This window comes from Ictidomys tridecemlineatus, chromosome 15, assembly GCF_052094955.1.
Source record: "Ictidomys tridecemlineatus isolate mIctTri1 chromosome 15, mIctTri1.hap1, whole genome shotgun sequence".
Classification (NCBI taxonomy): domain Eukaryota; kingdom Metazoa; phylum Chordata; class Mammalia; order Rodentia; family Sciuridae; genus Ictidomys; species Ictidomys tridecemlineatus.
Window position 1 is genome coordinate 55,132,669 of NC_135491.1, and position 14,893 is coordinate 55,147,561.

The 14,893-nt window shown below is 50.4% G+C and overlaps 1 protein-coding gene across 2 annotated transcripts in view; it reads left to right on the forward strand.

Annotated features, from left to right (window-relative positions):
* Bco1 (beta-carotene oxygenase 1) overlaps positions 1-14,893 on the forward strand; it is a 30,498-nt gene that overhangs the window by 3,879 nt on the left and 11,726 nt on the right. For both annotated transcript variants that reach the window (XM_005318462.5, XM_078032726.1), the window contains 5 exons: positions 4,843-4,972; positions 6,628-6,775; positions 8,672-8,819; positions 11,070-11,293; positions 13,848-14,105. In XM_005318462.5, coding sequence (XP_005318519.1) covers positions 4,843-4,972; positions 6,628-6,775; positions 8,672-8,819; positions 11,070-11,293; positions 13,848-14,105 — 908 coding nt within the window. The remainder of the gene's footprint in view (positions 1-4,842; positions 4,973-6,627; positions 6,776-8,671; positions 8,820-11,069; positions 11,294-13,847; positions 14,106-14,893) is intronic.

Here is a 14,893-nt window from a genome sequence, read left to right on the forward strand (position 1 = left end):
CAAGGCAAAAGGTGGTAGAGGTCAAGTTTAAGCCCCATGCTTTCCAAAATCAAAATCTCAAGTCCTAGCCACTGTACAGTTCTGCTCTATCCCACTCCACCAGTCACCCCCATTCCCCATCCCTCCCGCTGCTGCCAGATGGCCAGCATTGGCATGGCACAGCCTAGCCTCCTCCCTCCTCGGCTCTAGAACTCTCAGTGGCTCCCCATGATCTAACGGTGGGAACATGGGTTAAGTTCACTACTATGCCTAGTTCAGAAGAGAGCACACACAGGGAGATCAGGGGTCTCTGATGTGCAGATAACACAGAGCCAGGATTTCTCAAAAGGCCTTTGTATACCTCCTTCCTCAGACTACCCTGGGATGTAAATCCTGAGAGCCAGTGTCACCCAGGGCTTGAGTGACTCATGATCTCAAAGGGTAAGGGCAGAGCGTTGGTGTTCCTAACACATTGTCCAAGAGACCCCAAGCCCCTCTCGGCAGACAGTAGGCTTTCCAGGCCCCCGGGACCAGGTTAACGAGAAGTGCTATGAGCTGGGGCACAGCCTCTGCCAGTGTTTAGAAGCACCAGGGGATTCCCTGCAGCAGAGAAGTGCCATATGGAGCCACACAGTGGGAGAGGATTCTGAGACCGGGGAGGGAAAAGGCCGTAAAATGGCTTGTGGCCTTCAGCAGAGACCAGAAGAAGCGAATGCCTTAAAACACAACAAAGAGGACTGGGGATGCAGCTCAGTTGGTCGAGTGCTTGCCTCTCAGGCACAAGGCCCTGGGTTCAATCCCCAGCACCACAAAAAATAAAATAAAATAAAAAACAGCAAAAACTGGACAAAAACTGGACAAGAGGTGGGGCATGGGGGTGGGTCTAGGTGACGGATGTGTAAAAACATTCCTTCCTCTACGTCTAAAATCACTTCAAAATAAAAAGGGCTTTGTGTCTAAACATTTAAGGAGGTGAGTGACTCCAGGTCTCCTCTAGCAATGACAGTTACTGATTATCCAAGAAGGAAAGTTGTCCCACCAGGATTGGAATAGTGGAAAGAGTGTGTGTGTGTGTGTGTGCACATACACACGCATATGCCTCCTCTGCCCCCCAAAATATCAGGCGTGACCCAGCTGCTAAAGATCCAGGCAGGACATGTGTGCTTACTGTGTTCTACGGAAGGAATGTGGCTAATTGGATGCTCCAGAGCAGGGGGTGGGGACACACAGAGGCCCCTTCTTTATTCTCAGCCCCGAAGTACAGGGTCAGCCTTGAGCAGTTCCAGAGACACTTTGTGACCCCTGGCCCCTGCGCTCCCCGCTCTGCTGCTGGATGTTTATAGGACATGGGTGGCCTGGACTGGGAGTTTACATTTCAAGTGAAAAGAATCCAATCTTGTGGGCCAAGCATCCATGAGTCCCAAAGAGCCTCAGCCAATGCACTAGGGGTGGCGCACTCTGCAGAGAGTGGCCAGCACAGGCCAGGCTGGCCTAACGCAGGTCTGCTTCTAGGCAGTACACGGCTGGGGTCGAGGGTGTGGCCTCCCACCTCCAGGATCTCCAGGACCTGCCAGAGTTTCAGTAGCCCTCGACTCACACAGTGTGTCTTGGAGCCAGAGACTTTGCTCATCTTACTTCATGTAAACAACCAACTAGGCCCAGAGAACTCTGGAATCCCCAGCTTTCACTGGAGGAAATACGCTCAGTGACAGTACCTGCCACAGCTTGGATGGGGACAAGCCCCAGAATCAAAGCCTTGACCACTCTGTCTATAGCATCTTGGTACTGTCACTTTTTTGGAGCACCTACTATGTGCTGTACAGGCCTTAGATTCTTCAAGTATAAGAAACATCATAATCCTCATGTCAGCATGGAGAAGACTGAGGCTTGCTTCTGACCAAGGCCAGGTGTGTGGCTGGTCTATGGGGGAGGGTGGATTAGCACATGGGCAGCTGAGTCTCTTTCAGGGTGGGGACTTCGGCTGTTCCCATTTACTGAATCCCCACTCCTGGTCCCCTAAGGTGTTGGGACAGCCCTGTCAGTCCCAGAGCCCAGACTCCCAACTGTTCCTCCCCAGGTCTTCCCACTGTCTCTGGAATCCACCCCACAACTGAAACAGCCCCGTGACACTTGCTCACACAGTGGCCACCTCCAAAAGGATGTTTGACAAAAGGATAGAGGAATATCTGTCCCTTGAGGACACACAGTTAGCCTCCTGGTCAAGAAACTCCAGTTAAACCAGAGAAGGAATTGGACAGTCTTCCATAGTCTCCTCCAGTTTTATTATGGATCATGTCACTAGTACAGAGTCCGTCACTATTATTGTCATGACCTCCCTCCAGTGCACAGTGGGAGGCGTTACCACTGATGTTCACACTCAGTCCTGGGGGATGGTCAAGAACACGATGCTGAAGGGGAAACCAAGGATGCTGTTACAAGTCCAGGGAGTGGTTACCCTGGGGTGGGGGTTAGTGACTGAATAGCTCTAAGGATGTTTCTAGGGCACTGCTTCTGTCCTCTTCCTGGCCAGCGTGTAGCTATGTGGGTATGCTCAGCTTGTGCAGTGTCATCAAGCTGTTCAGTCATGGAAACACATTTCTACAGGTATTTTTAGCATCGAGGATCAGGCAATATAGTCAAACCTGTTGTGCTGCTGTGGCAGGATCTTGGTTAGGAGAGTCAGTTTTCAATGCCTCTTATGGGGCTTCAAATCCATGAGTGCTCACTAGATATGTGGCTTAAGGCAGTGTACTTAACCTTTCTGTGCCTCAATTTGAAGAGCTGAGAAATAGGTCTGCAGGGCTATGAGTACCCAAGCCTTTTGTATTTCCTTTGGGAAGGAATTTTTTAAATTTATTTTAATTAGGTATATATGACAGCAGAAGGCATTTTGATTCATTGTACACAGTTGCAGCACAACTTTTTATTTCTCTGATTGTACACAATGTAGCATCACACCATATGTGCAGTCATACATGTACCTAGGATAATGATGTCCATCTCATTCCACCATCTTTCTTGCCCCAAACCCCCTCTCCACCCTCCCTCCCCGTTGACCAATCATGGTTCCTCCATTTTTCCCATGATCTCCCCCATTATAGATCAGCATCCACTTATCAGAGAGAACATTCAGCCTTTGGTTTTGGAGGATTGGCTAACTTCACTTAGCATGATATTCTCCAACTCCATCCATTGACCTGCAAATGCCATAGTTTTATTCTCTTTTAATGCTGAGTAATATTCCATTGTGCATATATACCACACTTTCTTTATCCATTTATCTATTGAAGAGTATCTAGGTTGCTTCCACAATTTAGCTATTATGAATTGAGCTGCTCTGAACATTGATGTGGCTGTGTTACTATAGTATGCTGATTTTAAGTCCTCTGGTATAGAGGAGGAGTGGTATAGCTGGGTCAAATGGTGGTTCCATTCCAAGTTTTCTAAGGAATCTCCATACTGCTTTCCAGAGTGGTTGCAACCAATTTGCAGTCCCCCCAATAATGGATGAGTGTTCCTTTTCCCCCACATCCTCACCAACATTTAATATTGCTTATATTCTTGATAATTGCCATTCTGACTAGCATGAGATAGACTCTCTGGGGTAATGATGCCTCTCCTGAGCATTCCCAGCTGGATTTGAGCTCTCTCTCCCCTCCTTTCTCCCCAAAAGGAACCTGAGAATATGTCCAGTTTCTCTACATGGCAAAAGACTTTGCAGATGTACTTAGGTTAAGGATCTTGGATGGGAGGTTTCCCTGGGTTATCTAGGTGGCGTAACAAAATCACAGGGTCCTTATAAAGGAAGGCAGGGCTGGGCATGACGGAACATTCCTGTAATCCCAGCAGCTTGAGAGGCTGAGGCAGGAGGATCATGAGTTCAAAGCCAGCCTCAGCAATTTAGCAAGCAAGGCCCTAAACAACTCAGTGAGACCCTGTCTCTAAATAAAATCCAGAAAAGGGTTGGAGATGTGCTCAGTGGTGAATCACCCCTGAGTTCAATACCATGTACCAAAAAGAAGTAAAACAGGAGGATCAGAGTCAAAGATGATAGAAAGGTGTTGGAGTAAAGTGGCCATAAGCCAAGGAATACAGGCAGCTCCGGAAGCTAGAACAAGCAAGGAGCAGATTTTTCCTTCAGAGCCCAAGAAGGAATTAGCCCCACAGACACCGTGAGTTGGCTCTGAAAGACCCATTTCAGACCATATCTCTCAGAGTTGTAAGATGGTGTTTGTTGTTTTAGGTCATAAATTTTGTGACAAGTTGTAACAGTAGCGATAGGAAACCCATAAAGTCTAGAATCACCTGCTGTTTTCATGTTGGTCCTGATGAAGGGACCTGCTCCCTGCTTTTGTGCAGTGACATAGAGCTGCTCTGGGGTCTGGATGGGTCACCCAGTCAGCACAGCTCCAACCCTCCATATACAGAGCAGAAGGTTAGGTGGCCCCTGGTAGATATCCGTGTTACTCCGGGAGGCTGCAGTTGTCCACCCAGCCTTCTAAAGGCAGGACTCCCAACAGTGAGAGGGGCCCCAGGGAAATGCAGCCTTTAGGCCAGTCCTCCAAGCCTGTGCCACCTCTGGGGGTACACCAACATGGCGGAAGGGATGGTACACAGCCAGACAGTGCTGGGCCAGGTCCCTCATATGGAAATGGAGCTAAGACAGACAGACTGAGCATGTCTCACTGTTGTGAGTCTCGAGTGGACGGATTGTGTGTGAAACTGGACCCCGGGTGCTGGTGATGCCGGCTCCTGCATGAAAGGAAACCGTCTTGGTCCTTCATAAAGCCCCCAGGATGGAGGACAGAGATTGTAAAGCCCCATACGTGCCAACCAGGGACTAATCTGGCTCTTCTCTTTCAGGTGAGGTCCATTACAGGAGCAAATACCTGAGAAGTGACACCTACAACGCCAATATCGAGGCCAACAGGATCGTGGTGTCGGAGTTTGGAACAATGGCCTACCCGGACCCCTGCAAAAACATCTTTTCCAAGTAACTGCCCATTTAGAATCTGACTGAATTTCATGCTCTTTGACGCCCTGCATGGTCCAAACAACCAGTACTTCCCCCTGATGGTTTTCTTTAGGGTGGATAAAAACTCCACGGGGCTGGCCTTTTGACCATAGTTGCTGGTAATTCTTGATCACCGGTAGCAAGAAAGGCAGAGAGCATTTGACAAATTGTTAGGTACTCTCCCGCGTGACTGGGGAAAGAGCAGTTAGGAACCATCTGTCAAGGTTACAAATGCACATTCCCTCTGGTCAAGGGATACACTTGCTCGTGTCTGAAGTGACAAATGTACACACAAGGTTATTCACGGCGACGTCATTTGTTATAACGAGAAACTGAAAACAACCCCAGTGCTCATCAACAGAGGAGCGGTTAAGTCAGTAACATTGAAACTGTACGAGAAAGCACCATGCTGAAGTGAAGAGGAAGGAGGACACTCTAGATGGGAACATTTCCAAGACATATTGACAAGTGCTTCATTTTGTGCACAAAGGCAGAGGAAGTCTAGATTAGTTTTTGCTTGCACAGGCGTCAAGTCTGAAAGGATGCTTAAAGGAGAGAGGACACTGGCAGGTGGACCACAAAGTGGGGGAGACTTTTCAGGTCATCAGGTTCTGATGCATATGTAGGTATCACAGGTTCAGCTGTTAAACTCTTGGCCAGGGAAGCAGGCCAGCTGTCAGTATCTCCTCTCTGATACTCTTCAGACAAAGAGGGGTCATGAAATGGCTGGGGCTACACTGGTCCAGAGATGCAAGATTGCTTTTGCTTCTCTGGAAATGGCATCGACTGTCTGCACAGGGAAGTGCTGTGCTCACACCTATAAATGGGGTGGAGCCTGGAAGGAGCCAGCCAGAAAGGAGTGGCAGGGGTTAAGACCACAGCTGCGGAGCAGCCTCTCCTGCCACCCCTTGTCAGCAGGGTGCACAACCTAGATCTAGGATTGCCAGTTGCACCAGTGAACCCCTCTGGGTCTCCTTCCTTCCTGCTTGGGGTTTGCCTTCTGATAAAAATGAATAATGAGTTCCTAACTCAACACTCATTTGTATTCCTTTAAAAAAAAAAAAAACTAATTTCCTAGCCAAATTTGAGAAAACCAGTGTGGACAAAGCAGGAATTCACTGCTTTGACAGCCATTACGGCATGTATGCGATTTCTGTAGAGCTGCTCCAAGCACTTGGAAACAACCCGCCAGCTATTGCTGGCTCTGGCATAAGAGACCTGTGGATTTTTGAGAGCTCAGTAGGGATCAGTGGGTGACCTAGGAACTCCCTGTAACTCACTGTAATATTGTTTTGGGGAACCAGATTTCTAAGTCCTCGAGATTCCTTAAGAACCCATTGAGGGCTGGGGATGTGGCTCAAGCGGTAGCGCGCTTGCCTGGCAAGCGTGCGGCCTGGGTTCGATCCTCAGCACCACATACAAACACAGATGTTGTGTCCGCCGAAAACTAAAAAATAAATATTAAAAAATTCTCTCTCTTAAAAAAAAAAAAAAGAACCCATTGAGACCCAGTACTTTTTCTCCTGAAGCTGAAATTAAGCATTAAAGTGATAGGAAAACTAGAACCCTCAGGGCAGAGCTTTCTGGCTGGGTAGGCAGAGCCAGTGACCTTGCTGATACGCTTCTTTCCCCAGAGCATTCTCCTACTTGTCCCACACCATCCCTGACTTCACAGACAACTGCCTGATCAACATCATGAAGTGTGGAGACGACTTCTACGCAACCACAGAGACGAACTACATCAGGAAAATCGACCCATGGACACTGGAGACCCTACAGAAGGTATCAGCAGACCTTCAGTGACCTCAGTTCCACATGCAAGGGCGGGACGAGCTTGGCAAACCCAGTGGGCTGCCAGGAGCTCATCGGAGGTCCCCCCACGTGCCATTCCATCCTGGACCACCCCTAGCCGTGCTTGGAACTAAATTCTAAGCTCCTGTGGGCAGCGATGGTGCTTTCATCTCTGGGGCTGTGTTGATTTTCCACAGTGATTGCAACAAAGCACATCCTGTGCCCCATGACAACGTGTCTGTCAACACAGAACACTTAAACGGTGGTGGCCCCATGACTGTATCGCCTAGTGATGTTATAACCACCTTGGTCTGTCTTCGAACATGCTGTGATGTTCACACAACAACAAAATATATTGATGTTTCTTATCTCTGTCCCCAAAATAATGCCGCGTGTCCCCATCACTAAGTAATGCATGACTATTCCACAAACTAAGGGGCTTTACTCTCAGTCATGGAGGTCAGAGGTCTGAAATCAAGGTGTTCCCACTTGGAGTTTGCTTTCTAATAACATGAGTGATGAGGTCCTAACTCAACCTTAGTTTGTTTTCCTTTGATAAAAATGAATTTACTGGACAGGCTTGCTATGAGGGGTCTAGGGTGGGATCCTTCCCTGTCTCTTCCAGCTCCTGGTGACTGCCAGCAATTCTTGGTGCTCCTTAGCTTGTAGGCAGGTTGCTCCAGTCTCCTCCTCCATCACCACACAGCCATCTCCTTGAGGTTTTTGAGTCCAAATTTCTCACCTAGCATAAACTCCCAAGCCATCAGATTTAGGGCCCACTCTAATGCAGTATGAGCTCATTTTAATTACTTCTATAAAGACCCTATTGCCCAAAGAGGTCACGTTGGTAGGTACCAGGGTTCGGGACTGCAGTGTCTTATTGGAAGACACAATTCAACCCACACTTCTTGGCACCTAGGGAGCTTGATGACGTTGGAATGGCTGTTGGAGTGCCAGGATTCCTGGCAGCCCTACCCGTATTGACCTGCAGAGGGAGGCCTTGGGCAAAGAGCAAGGGCATAAAAATAAATGTCCTAGCAGATGCCTTTCCTGGGCAGAATCAATCCAACATCTTTGTGAAAATCAATAGACCCGGGTTTGATTTTCCTCAGCTGGCCGTTCAAAGCCCCGGTTCTTCACAGGGCTTTGAACGGTCTGTTAAAGGGAGTGCTTTTCTTAGCTGGGAAATTATGTCCCACTCCTTTTAAGCTAGGTGGCGGGGGTCCAACTGATGCCTGCTTTCCACAAAAGAGGAAATAACGGGAAAGGACGGAGCCCTCCTGACTCTGGGCTGGAGGGTGCGCTGCTCTTGGGGAGGAAGAGTGGACAGTTAGTCCTGGCTATCTCATGGTTCTGCAGCTGTGGCCTGTGCAGAGCAGGGGTTGTTGTTCAGCCTGTGAGTGGAGCTCCACTTTGACTAAAGGGCTTTATGCCCTCTCTATCCCCAGAACAATGGTGCTCGGAGCCCTGTGTTCTGTGGAAGGCAAAAGGGGTGAATCTAAATGAGTTAACAGAGCAGTGGCCAGGATTAGCTGGAAGGCTGCAGTCTCTCTGCCAAAGTCTTTGCTCAAGCCTCCCGCAGTGAGACAGCCTGTCTGCATGCTGAGGGCCCTGGCAGGGACAGGCCACAGGGGGGAATCACAGCCACAGAAGTCACACAGGCTCACCAACTCTCCTCTACCCCTTTGCAGTAGGAGCCCCTCCCAACACAGGGTTACATTCTGATGTAACCATGTTACATTCCACACCCACTCAGGTAATTCTCTTATTTTCCAATCTGGAGATGTGCAAAAATCCCCCTCATCTCTCTAGACATAGAATTAGTCAGGTGTTTAAGAAATTTCAACCTCTCCCCTTTAAAAACCTTGAGGCTGTCTTATTTTGCAGGTTGATTATCGTAAATATGTGGCTATAAACCTGGCAACGTCACATCCTCATTATGATGGGGCTGGAGATGTTCTCAACATGGGCACATCCATTGTGGACAAGGGGAAGACAAAATATGTGATATTTAAGATCCCTGCCACAGTGCCAGGTAGGTCCTTCTGGGGCACGTAATGAAGCCCACCTGGCCAAGGGCAGCTCCTGCTGAGGAATGCTGGGTTTTGTTTACAACCTAGCACTTGATGATACTTTCCCCATCAAGAAGGCATTCAGATGACCATAAACTCAGATTCCTCCTTTAAAAGAAAAGAGTAGTTTCTGGAATTCTTTTTGGAAGAAAGGAATTCTCTCACTATTCTAACCTCCTTTATCAATTCATCATTTTATCCATCCACCCACCACCCATCCATTCATTTGTCCTATTTCAACCTTTTCTCTAAGCTCCACTATTTTATTAGTTTATCCATCCATCCATCCATCCATCCATCCATGTTTTAAGTCTTTTGACAATCTTCGCATGGCCAGGGTTCACCCCCAGCTCTGCAGCCAGGCTCCCAGGATTATTCAGGGAGCTCAGCTCTGCTGGGATTTACTCCAAATCCCCACCCTATTCTCTGGGCCTTCTGGACCTTCTCCACTTAGGGCTGGGATTCTGGAGCAAAGCCCAGGCCAACGGGAATTGCATGTTCCTGAGGGGGAAGAGGGTGAGGTTTCTAGCCTGTCTTTGTCCAGCACCCTCCTAGGAACCACACCCAGGAGACTGGGCCTTATGAGGGCTGCCATGCAGGACTCGAGGCAGCGTGGGACTCTGAGGGTGCTTGACCTGACCTTCTGGTTTAGGAAACTAGTTTACATCTGTGATCCTGATGGTGCCTGCCCCCACAGTCCTGTAGAAACTTCTGAGAGAATTGCCAGGCTGTGCTGGGAGATGTGATTCCCTCGGGTCAGAAGGTACAATGAGTATTCTTTAAGCAAAAATCTCATTAATTATGTCATTCAAGGACTATAAGGTCCAGTCAGAATCCTAGACTGCCAGAGTCAGGGGTATCTAGGCATCTGTTGCCACCTCATATTACCCAGGAGGACAGTGAGGCTCGGGGATCAGGTGACACCCTGGGGCCTACAGTTTACAGGAGCACAGACACTGCAAGAGCATCCACCCTCTGCTCCAAGCTGGGCCTGGCCTGGGGAGCCGTCCCCATCTGTGCCGCCTGGGCCAGGAGCTTGTCATCTCAGTTTGCATTGTGCTTCATTTGTTTTGTGAAGAAAAGAACCATCCCACAGCCCCACCACATCCTCCCCGGCCAGCTGTTTACAGTGTGCACAGGTGGCCACAGAGAGGTGGGGACCTTTGCAGGTAACTCATTATAAACCGGCCTGGGGCCTGGGTGGGGAGGCCTTTTGGCCAGGGGTGACTCATCCTTTCAGAGGAATAAGAAAACCAAACACTGATCACCTTTGGTGTCAGGTGCACCAGGTGAGGCACCGGAACCCCAGTCAGGACAAGAGGTCAGCTTGTCCCTCACCACTGTGTTGTCTCATCCTGGTCTCTACCTTCATTGAGGCTATGCGACCTGATGGTGGAGAGAGAAGCCAAGGATAAGGGGCCATGTTTCTCGCTGATCCCTGTGGCTCTGACCACAGTGGTAAGCAATGTCACCAAGTCTCAGTCTCTCAGTTTTGCAGTGGGCATCCGACAGCCTGGCTTGATTGTCACAGTATATGTAAAAGCCCCTCATCACAAGTCGGTCCCTTCCCAGGGTCTTGTAATGGGCAGTGCAGGAGAAAGTTGTGGAAGCCTTAGGAAATACATGCCAAATGATGGCACCCAGCAAAATACCAGAGCTTCAGCCCAGAAAGCCCCCGTCTCTTGGGAGCCTGATGGAAACGAAGACTCAGGCCCCAGCCGGCACGCTGAGTTAAACTCCTCATTTTATCATGATCCCCAGATGATTCACATGAGCGCTGAAGTTTGAAAAGCACTGCTCTGCAGCAGCTGACTTTTTCTGTAAAGGGGCCAAGGAGTAAATATTTAAGGCTTTGAGGACCATATGGCGTGGGCCACTGTAGCTGAAAGCAAAGGCAGTCACAGACAATGCACAAAGGCGTGGGGGAGTGGGGCCGAGGGAGTGGGACCACAGTCCAGAGAGACTGTGCCAAAGCAGGCGAGGCTCGGGTGAGCCCCTGGCTGTGATGCCGAGCCCTGGCCTCCAGGCCTCCCTTGGTGGACCGGAGGCTTTCATGCCCGAGAACCTGAGCTCATCGTCCTGGGGGGCCTGAGTGGGATGCTCTCAGGCCCTACGCCTGGTCTCCTTAGCAACCATCAGTCTGTGGGTGACAGTTGTGTGGTGGTCCTGTCCTGGGCTGGTTCCTGTGTGATTCCAGGTTTGCTTTCCTGCAGAGGCCAAGAGGAAGGGGAAGAGCCCTCTGAGGCACACGGAGGTGTTCTGCTCCATCCCCTCCCGTTCGCTCCTCTCCCCCAGCTATTACCACAGCTTTGGAATCAGCGAGAACTACATCGTGTTTCTGGAGCAGCCGTTCAGGTTGGACATTCTCAAGATGGCAACCGCATACATGCGGGGAGTCAGCTGGGCTTCCTGCATGGCCTTCCACAGGGAGGACAAGGTGAGGCCTGGCTGGGATGTGGCTGCCTGCCGCAGGGGCAGACTGGGAGGGAGCCTGACTGGCAGGAGGGCCGGGGAAGGAGACTGCGTGGAGGGAGGGAGAAGAGCAGCTACCTTGCAGACTCCGGGAGGAGCCTCAACCTTCCAGAGTTCCAAAGCCGATGGTCCTTTAGAGTATCCCTGAATGAGGGCAAGAGGCCTGGGCCTTCTACCCCCACTTCAGTAAGTCACTGGAGACAGACTGACCTCACGCAACCAAGGCCACCGACCCAGTCCCCACATGCCCAGCTGCAAAGGGACCAAGAGCTCATCCTGAGGGATAGTTGGGCCCCTCACAGCCTCCATCATCCAAGAACACGGCTCCTCTGGCATCCCTGCCATCACCTCGTGTGGCTGGGAGGACGGCAGGTGCTCGCAGTGATGGAGGGCTCCCCAGCGTGCTTCAGGAGAAACATCTGTAGTCCAGGTGTGCCTGAGTGCTCCAGCAGGTGTGTCTGTGTGGTAATGTGTGCACGTATGTGTTTGTGTATTTTCGGTTATTACTTTACTTTTGAAAAATATCAAGTGACTCTCAGTGTCATTTAGTCAACTGATACATGACTTTAGAGCCACATGGTCAGTCCCCTCCCTCCCAGCCTCCTGTCCCTGTAGCCAGCGGTTTTACACGTACATACAAATACTGTGGCTGGCCACCTCCTTAGGGCCTGTCCTCTCCCTTCTCAGCGCTGAGGTTCTTGTGGGAGTGAAGTTGTGGCTCAGGTCCCTCCTCTGCTCAGAACCTTCTAGTTATTTTCCATCTTCCTCAGAATAAGACCCTGGGATCCCCACACACCCCCATCCCAAGCCCTCACTCCCTGCTTGGTGTCCTCCTGACCCTCCTGGCTCTTGAACCAGCCAGATACGTGCCTGTTTCCGGGCCTTTGCATCGTCTTCCTCTCATGGAAGGGGCTGCTCCCCCACCTGCACCTGGCTGCCCCCTGCCCTTGACCCAGGTGGTGGCTCGGCACCCCGATCTCTGGGCCTTCCTCTCTGAGCCCATCTGAGTAGACCCTGTCCGGGGCTTCCTCCACCTCCACCCTGCTCTCTTTATTTCAGGAGCGCCCATCTCCTTGACATGTTGTAGATTCGGTATTTATTGTGGGCTTCACCCCACTAGCATGGGAGCTCTGGGAAAGGAGTTTGGGATGATTTTGTCTCTCTGGTTCCTGAAGAAGCCCCTGATACCTAGTAGCCCTTCCACAAACATTTGAAGCTTAAATAAGAAGGACCGGAAGTCCACTGAAGCTGTGCGTGTCCTGTAGCAGTCTCCTGGGGAGCCCCTGGGAGCTCCTGCCAACAGGAGCTTGGGAGTCCTCCATGTCTCTAACCTGAACCTCTCGGGAGTCCCTGGCCCTCAGAAAGTCTCAGGGAGATTCCACATGTCAGAGCAGACAGCCCTGGGAAAGCTCTGGAAGGAGTTCAGAAGAGAATCTTCTTTTTTCCTTTTTTACAACACTGGGAACTGAAACCAGGGGTGCTGTGCCACCGAGCTGAGCTACATCCCCAGACCTTTTTATTTAATTTTGAGACAGGGTTGAGGCTGGCCTCAAACTTGTGTTCCTCTTGCCTCAACCTCCCTAGTAGCCTGGATTAGAGATATGTGCCACCACACCCAACTTTAAAAGAGAATTTCCTGCAAGAGCCCAGTGGTTGGCTCAGGAATTGCAGTCATGAGAGAGAGAGAGCCTAAAATCATCACCACTATCCTCACCTCCCCTACTCAGCCCACTACCACCTCAGTCAGAGCCTACCTCCCTTGCAGCCCTCCTAACACCTGAAGCTTGGTTCTGGGAAAGAAAGAAGGACCAGAGTGAACCTCCCTTCCTCTCAGGAGGAGGTGGTTAGCCCAGACCTGCCAAAAGAAAAAAACTCACACCCCGTTGGATTAGGCAAATGGCCACAGATATGGCTGATTACCACCCAGAGTGAGGCCAGCCAGCAGTGCCCAGGAAGGTGTCCCTGAGCACCTGTGAGCGGGTGCAGCTCCTAGGCTGGAGCTGGCACTGGGTCTGCTTCACTGCAGCCCCCGGGACAGGTGGGGTTGCTGTTCCAAGCACCTCCTGGGGAACAGGCAAAGGTGGGAAGTGGGCCCTGCAGTACCAGCCGGGAGAGGGGACCCATAGGACGGGGGACTTGGTATCTTAGGGACTACAGCTTCTGATGGAGCCTGACACCTGGCAGGTCCTCCCCAATGTGGTCACTGTCCACTGGAGTTCATCTGTGGAATGTGGGACAGTGCACCCTCGGGAGCCTCCCCAGGCATTGCCCAGAGGCCCTGGCAGCAGGGCATCCCTCCTCCCATCTTAAAGATGGGGCCACAGAAACCAACAAGGCACAGCTCTGCCCATTGAGTGCTTCTACCTATCGGGTACTTCTGAGAAGACGCAGAGCTCAGGAGGGGGAATGCTCCAGATCATGAGCTAGTGCCAAGTAGGGCCAGGTTTTGTCAGTCCCCGGACTCCACCATGCCAGGCTTCAGAGGGAGAGCTGACCACCCGGTGGGCATCTTCTTCCAGACTTACATTCACATCATTGACCAGAGGACCAGAAAGCCTGTGCCCACCAAGTTTTACACAGATGCCATGGTGGTGTTTCACCATGTCAACGCCTACGAGGAAGGTGACTGCATCCTGTTTGATGTCATCGCCTATGAGGACAACAGCCTCTACCAGCTCTTCTACCTGGCCAACCTCAACAAGGACTTCGAGGAGAACTGCAGGCTCACCTCGGTCCCCACCCTCCGGAGGTTTGCTGTGCCCCTCCATGTGGACAAGGTATGGTGCTGGGGGAGCAGCTGTTTCTTCCTAGAGAGACTCAAGCCCAGTAGGAAGTTACTTTGGCACTTATTTGATTGACATTGAAATTCAAAATGAACTGTTAAGAAAAATGATGCTTTCCTTGTTTTGATCATTATGGACATATTTGTACTGTCTGACCCACCTACACACACACGTGCAAACATAAGATGCACATGTACATATCTCTCTCAATTTTAATCAGACTATACATAACTCTAACAGCTTCATTGAGATTTAATTCACATATCACAAAATTGGCCCATTTAAAGTGTTCTGTTCATTCTTCTTTGATATAGTCATAGAGTTGTGCATTCATCATCATTATCCATTCTAGAACATCTTCATCACCCCAGAAAAGAAATCCCACACGCCTTAGCCATCACCTCCTGGTGCCCCTCCCCTCCCCCCAGTCCCAGGCAGCCACTAGCCTACTGTCCATCTCAAAGGACTTGCCTTCCTGACTTTTCGAGTCAATGGAACCACATGGCGAGCAGCCTCTCTGACTGGCTTCTCCCAGGTAGCATGCTTTCAAAGTCCTTCCACGCTGTGGCATCTGGACACTTGTTCCCTCTTATGTGAGGGAATACTAATTCGCATGCTCTTTTCTTCACTTATTAATATATCTAAACATCTCTCCCTGACATTAAATATCCCTTGACAGCATCATTTTTAATTTTTACCTAATAGTCTCTGCCCAGGGTTCATTACCACTGGCTGTCCAACAGTCCTGTTCCGACTCCAGTAGTCATCCTCCATTAGGGTGG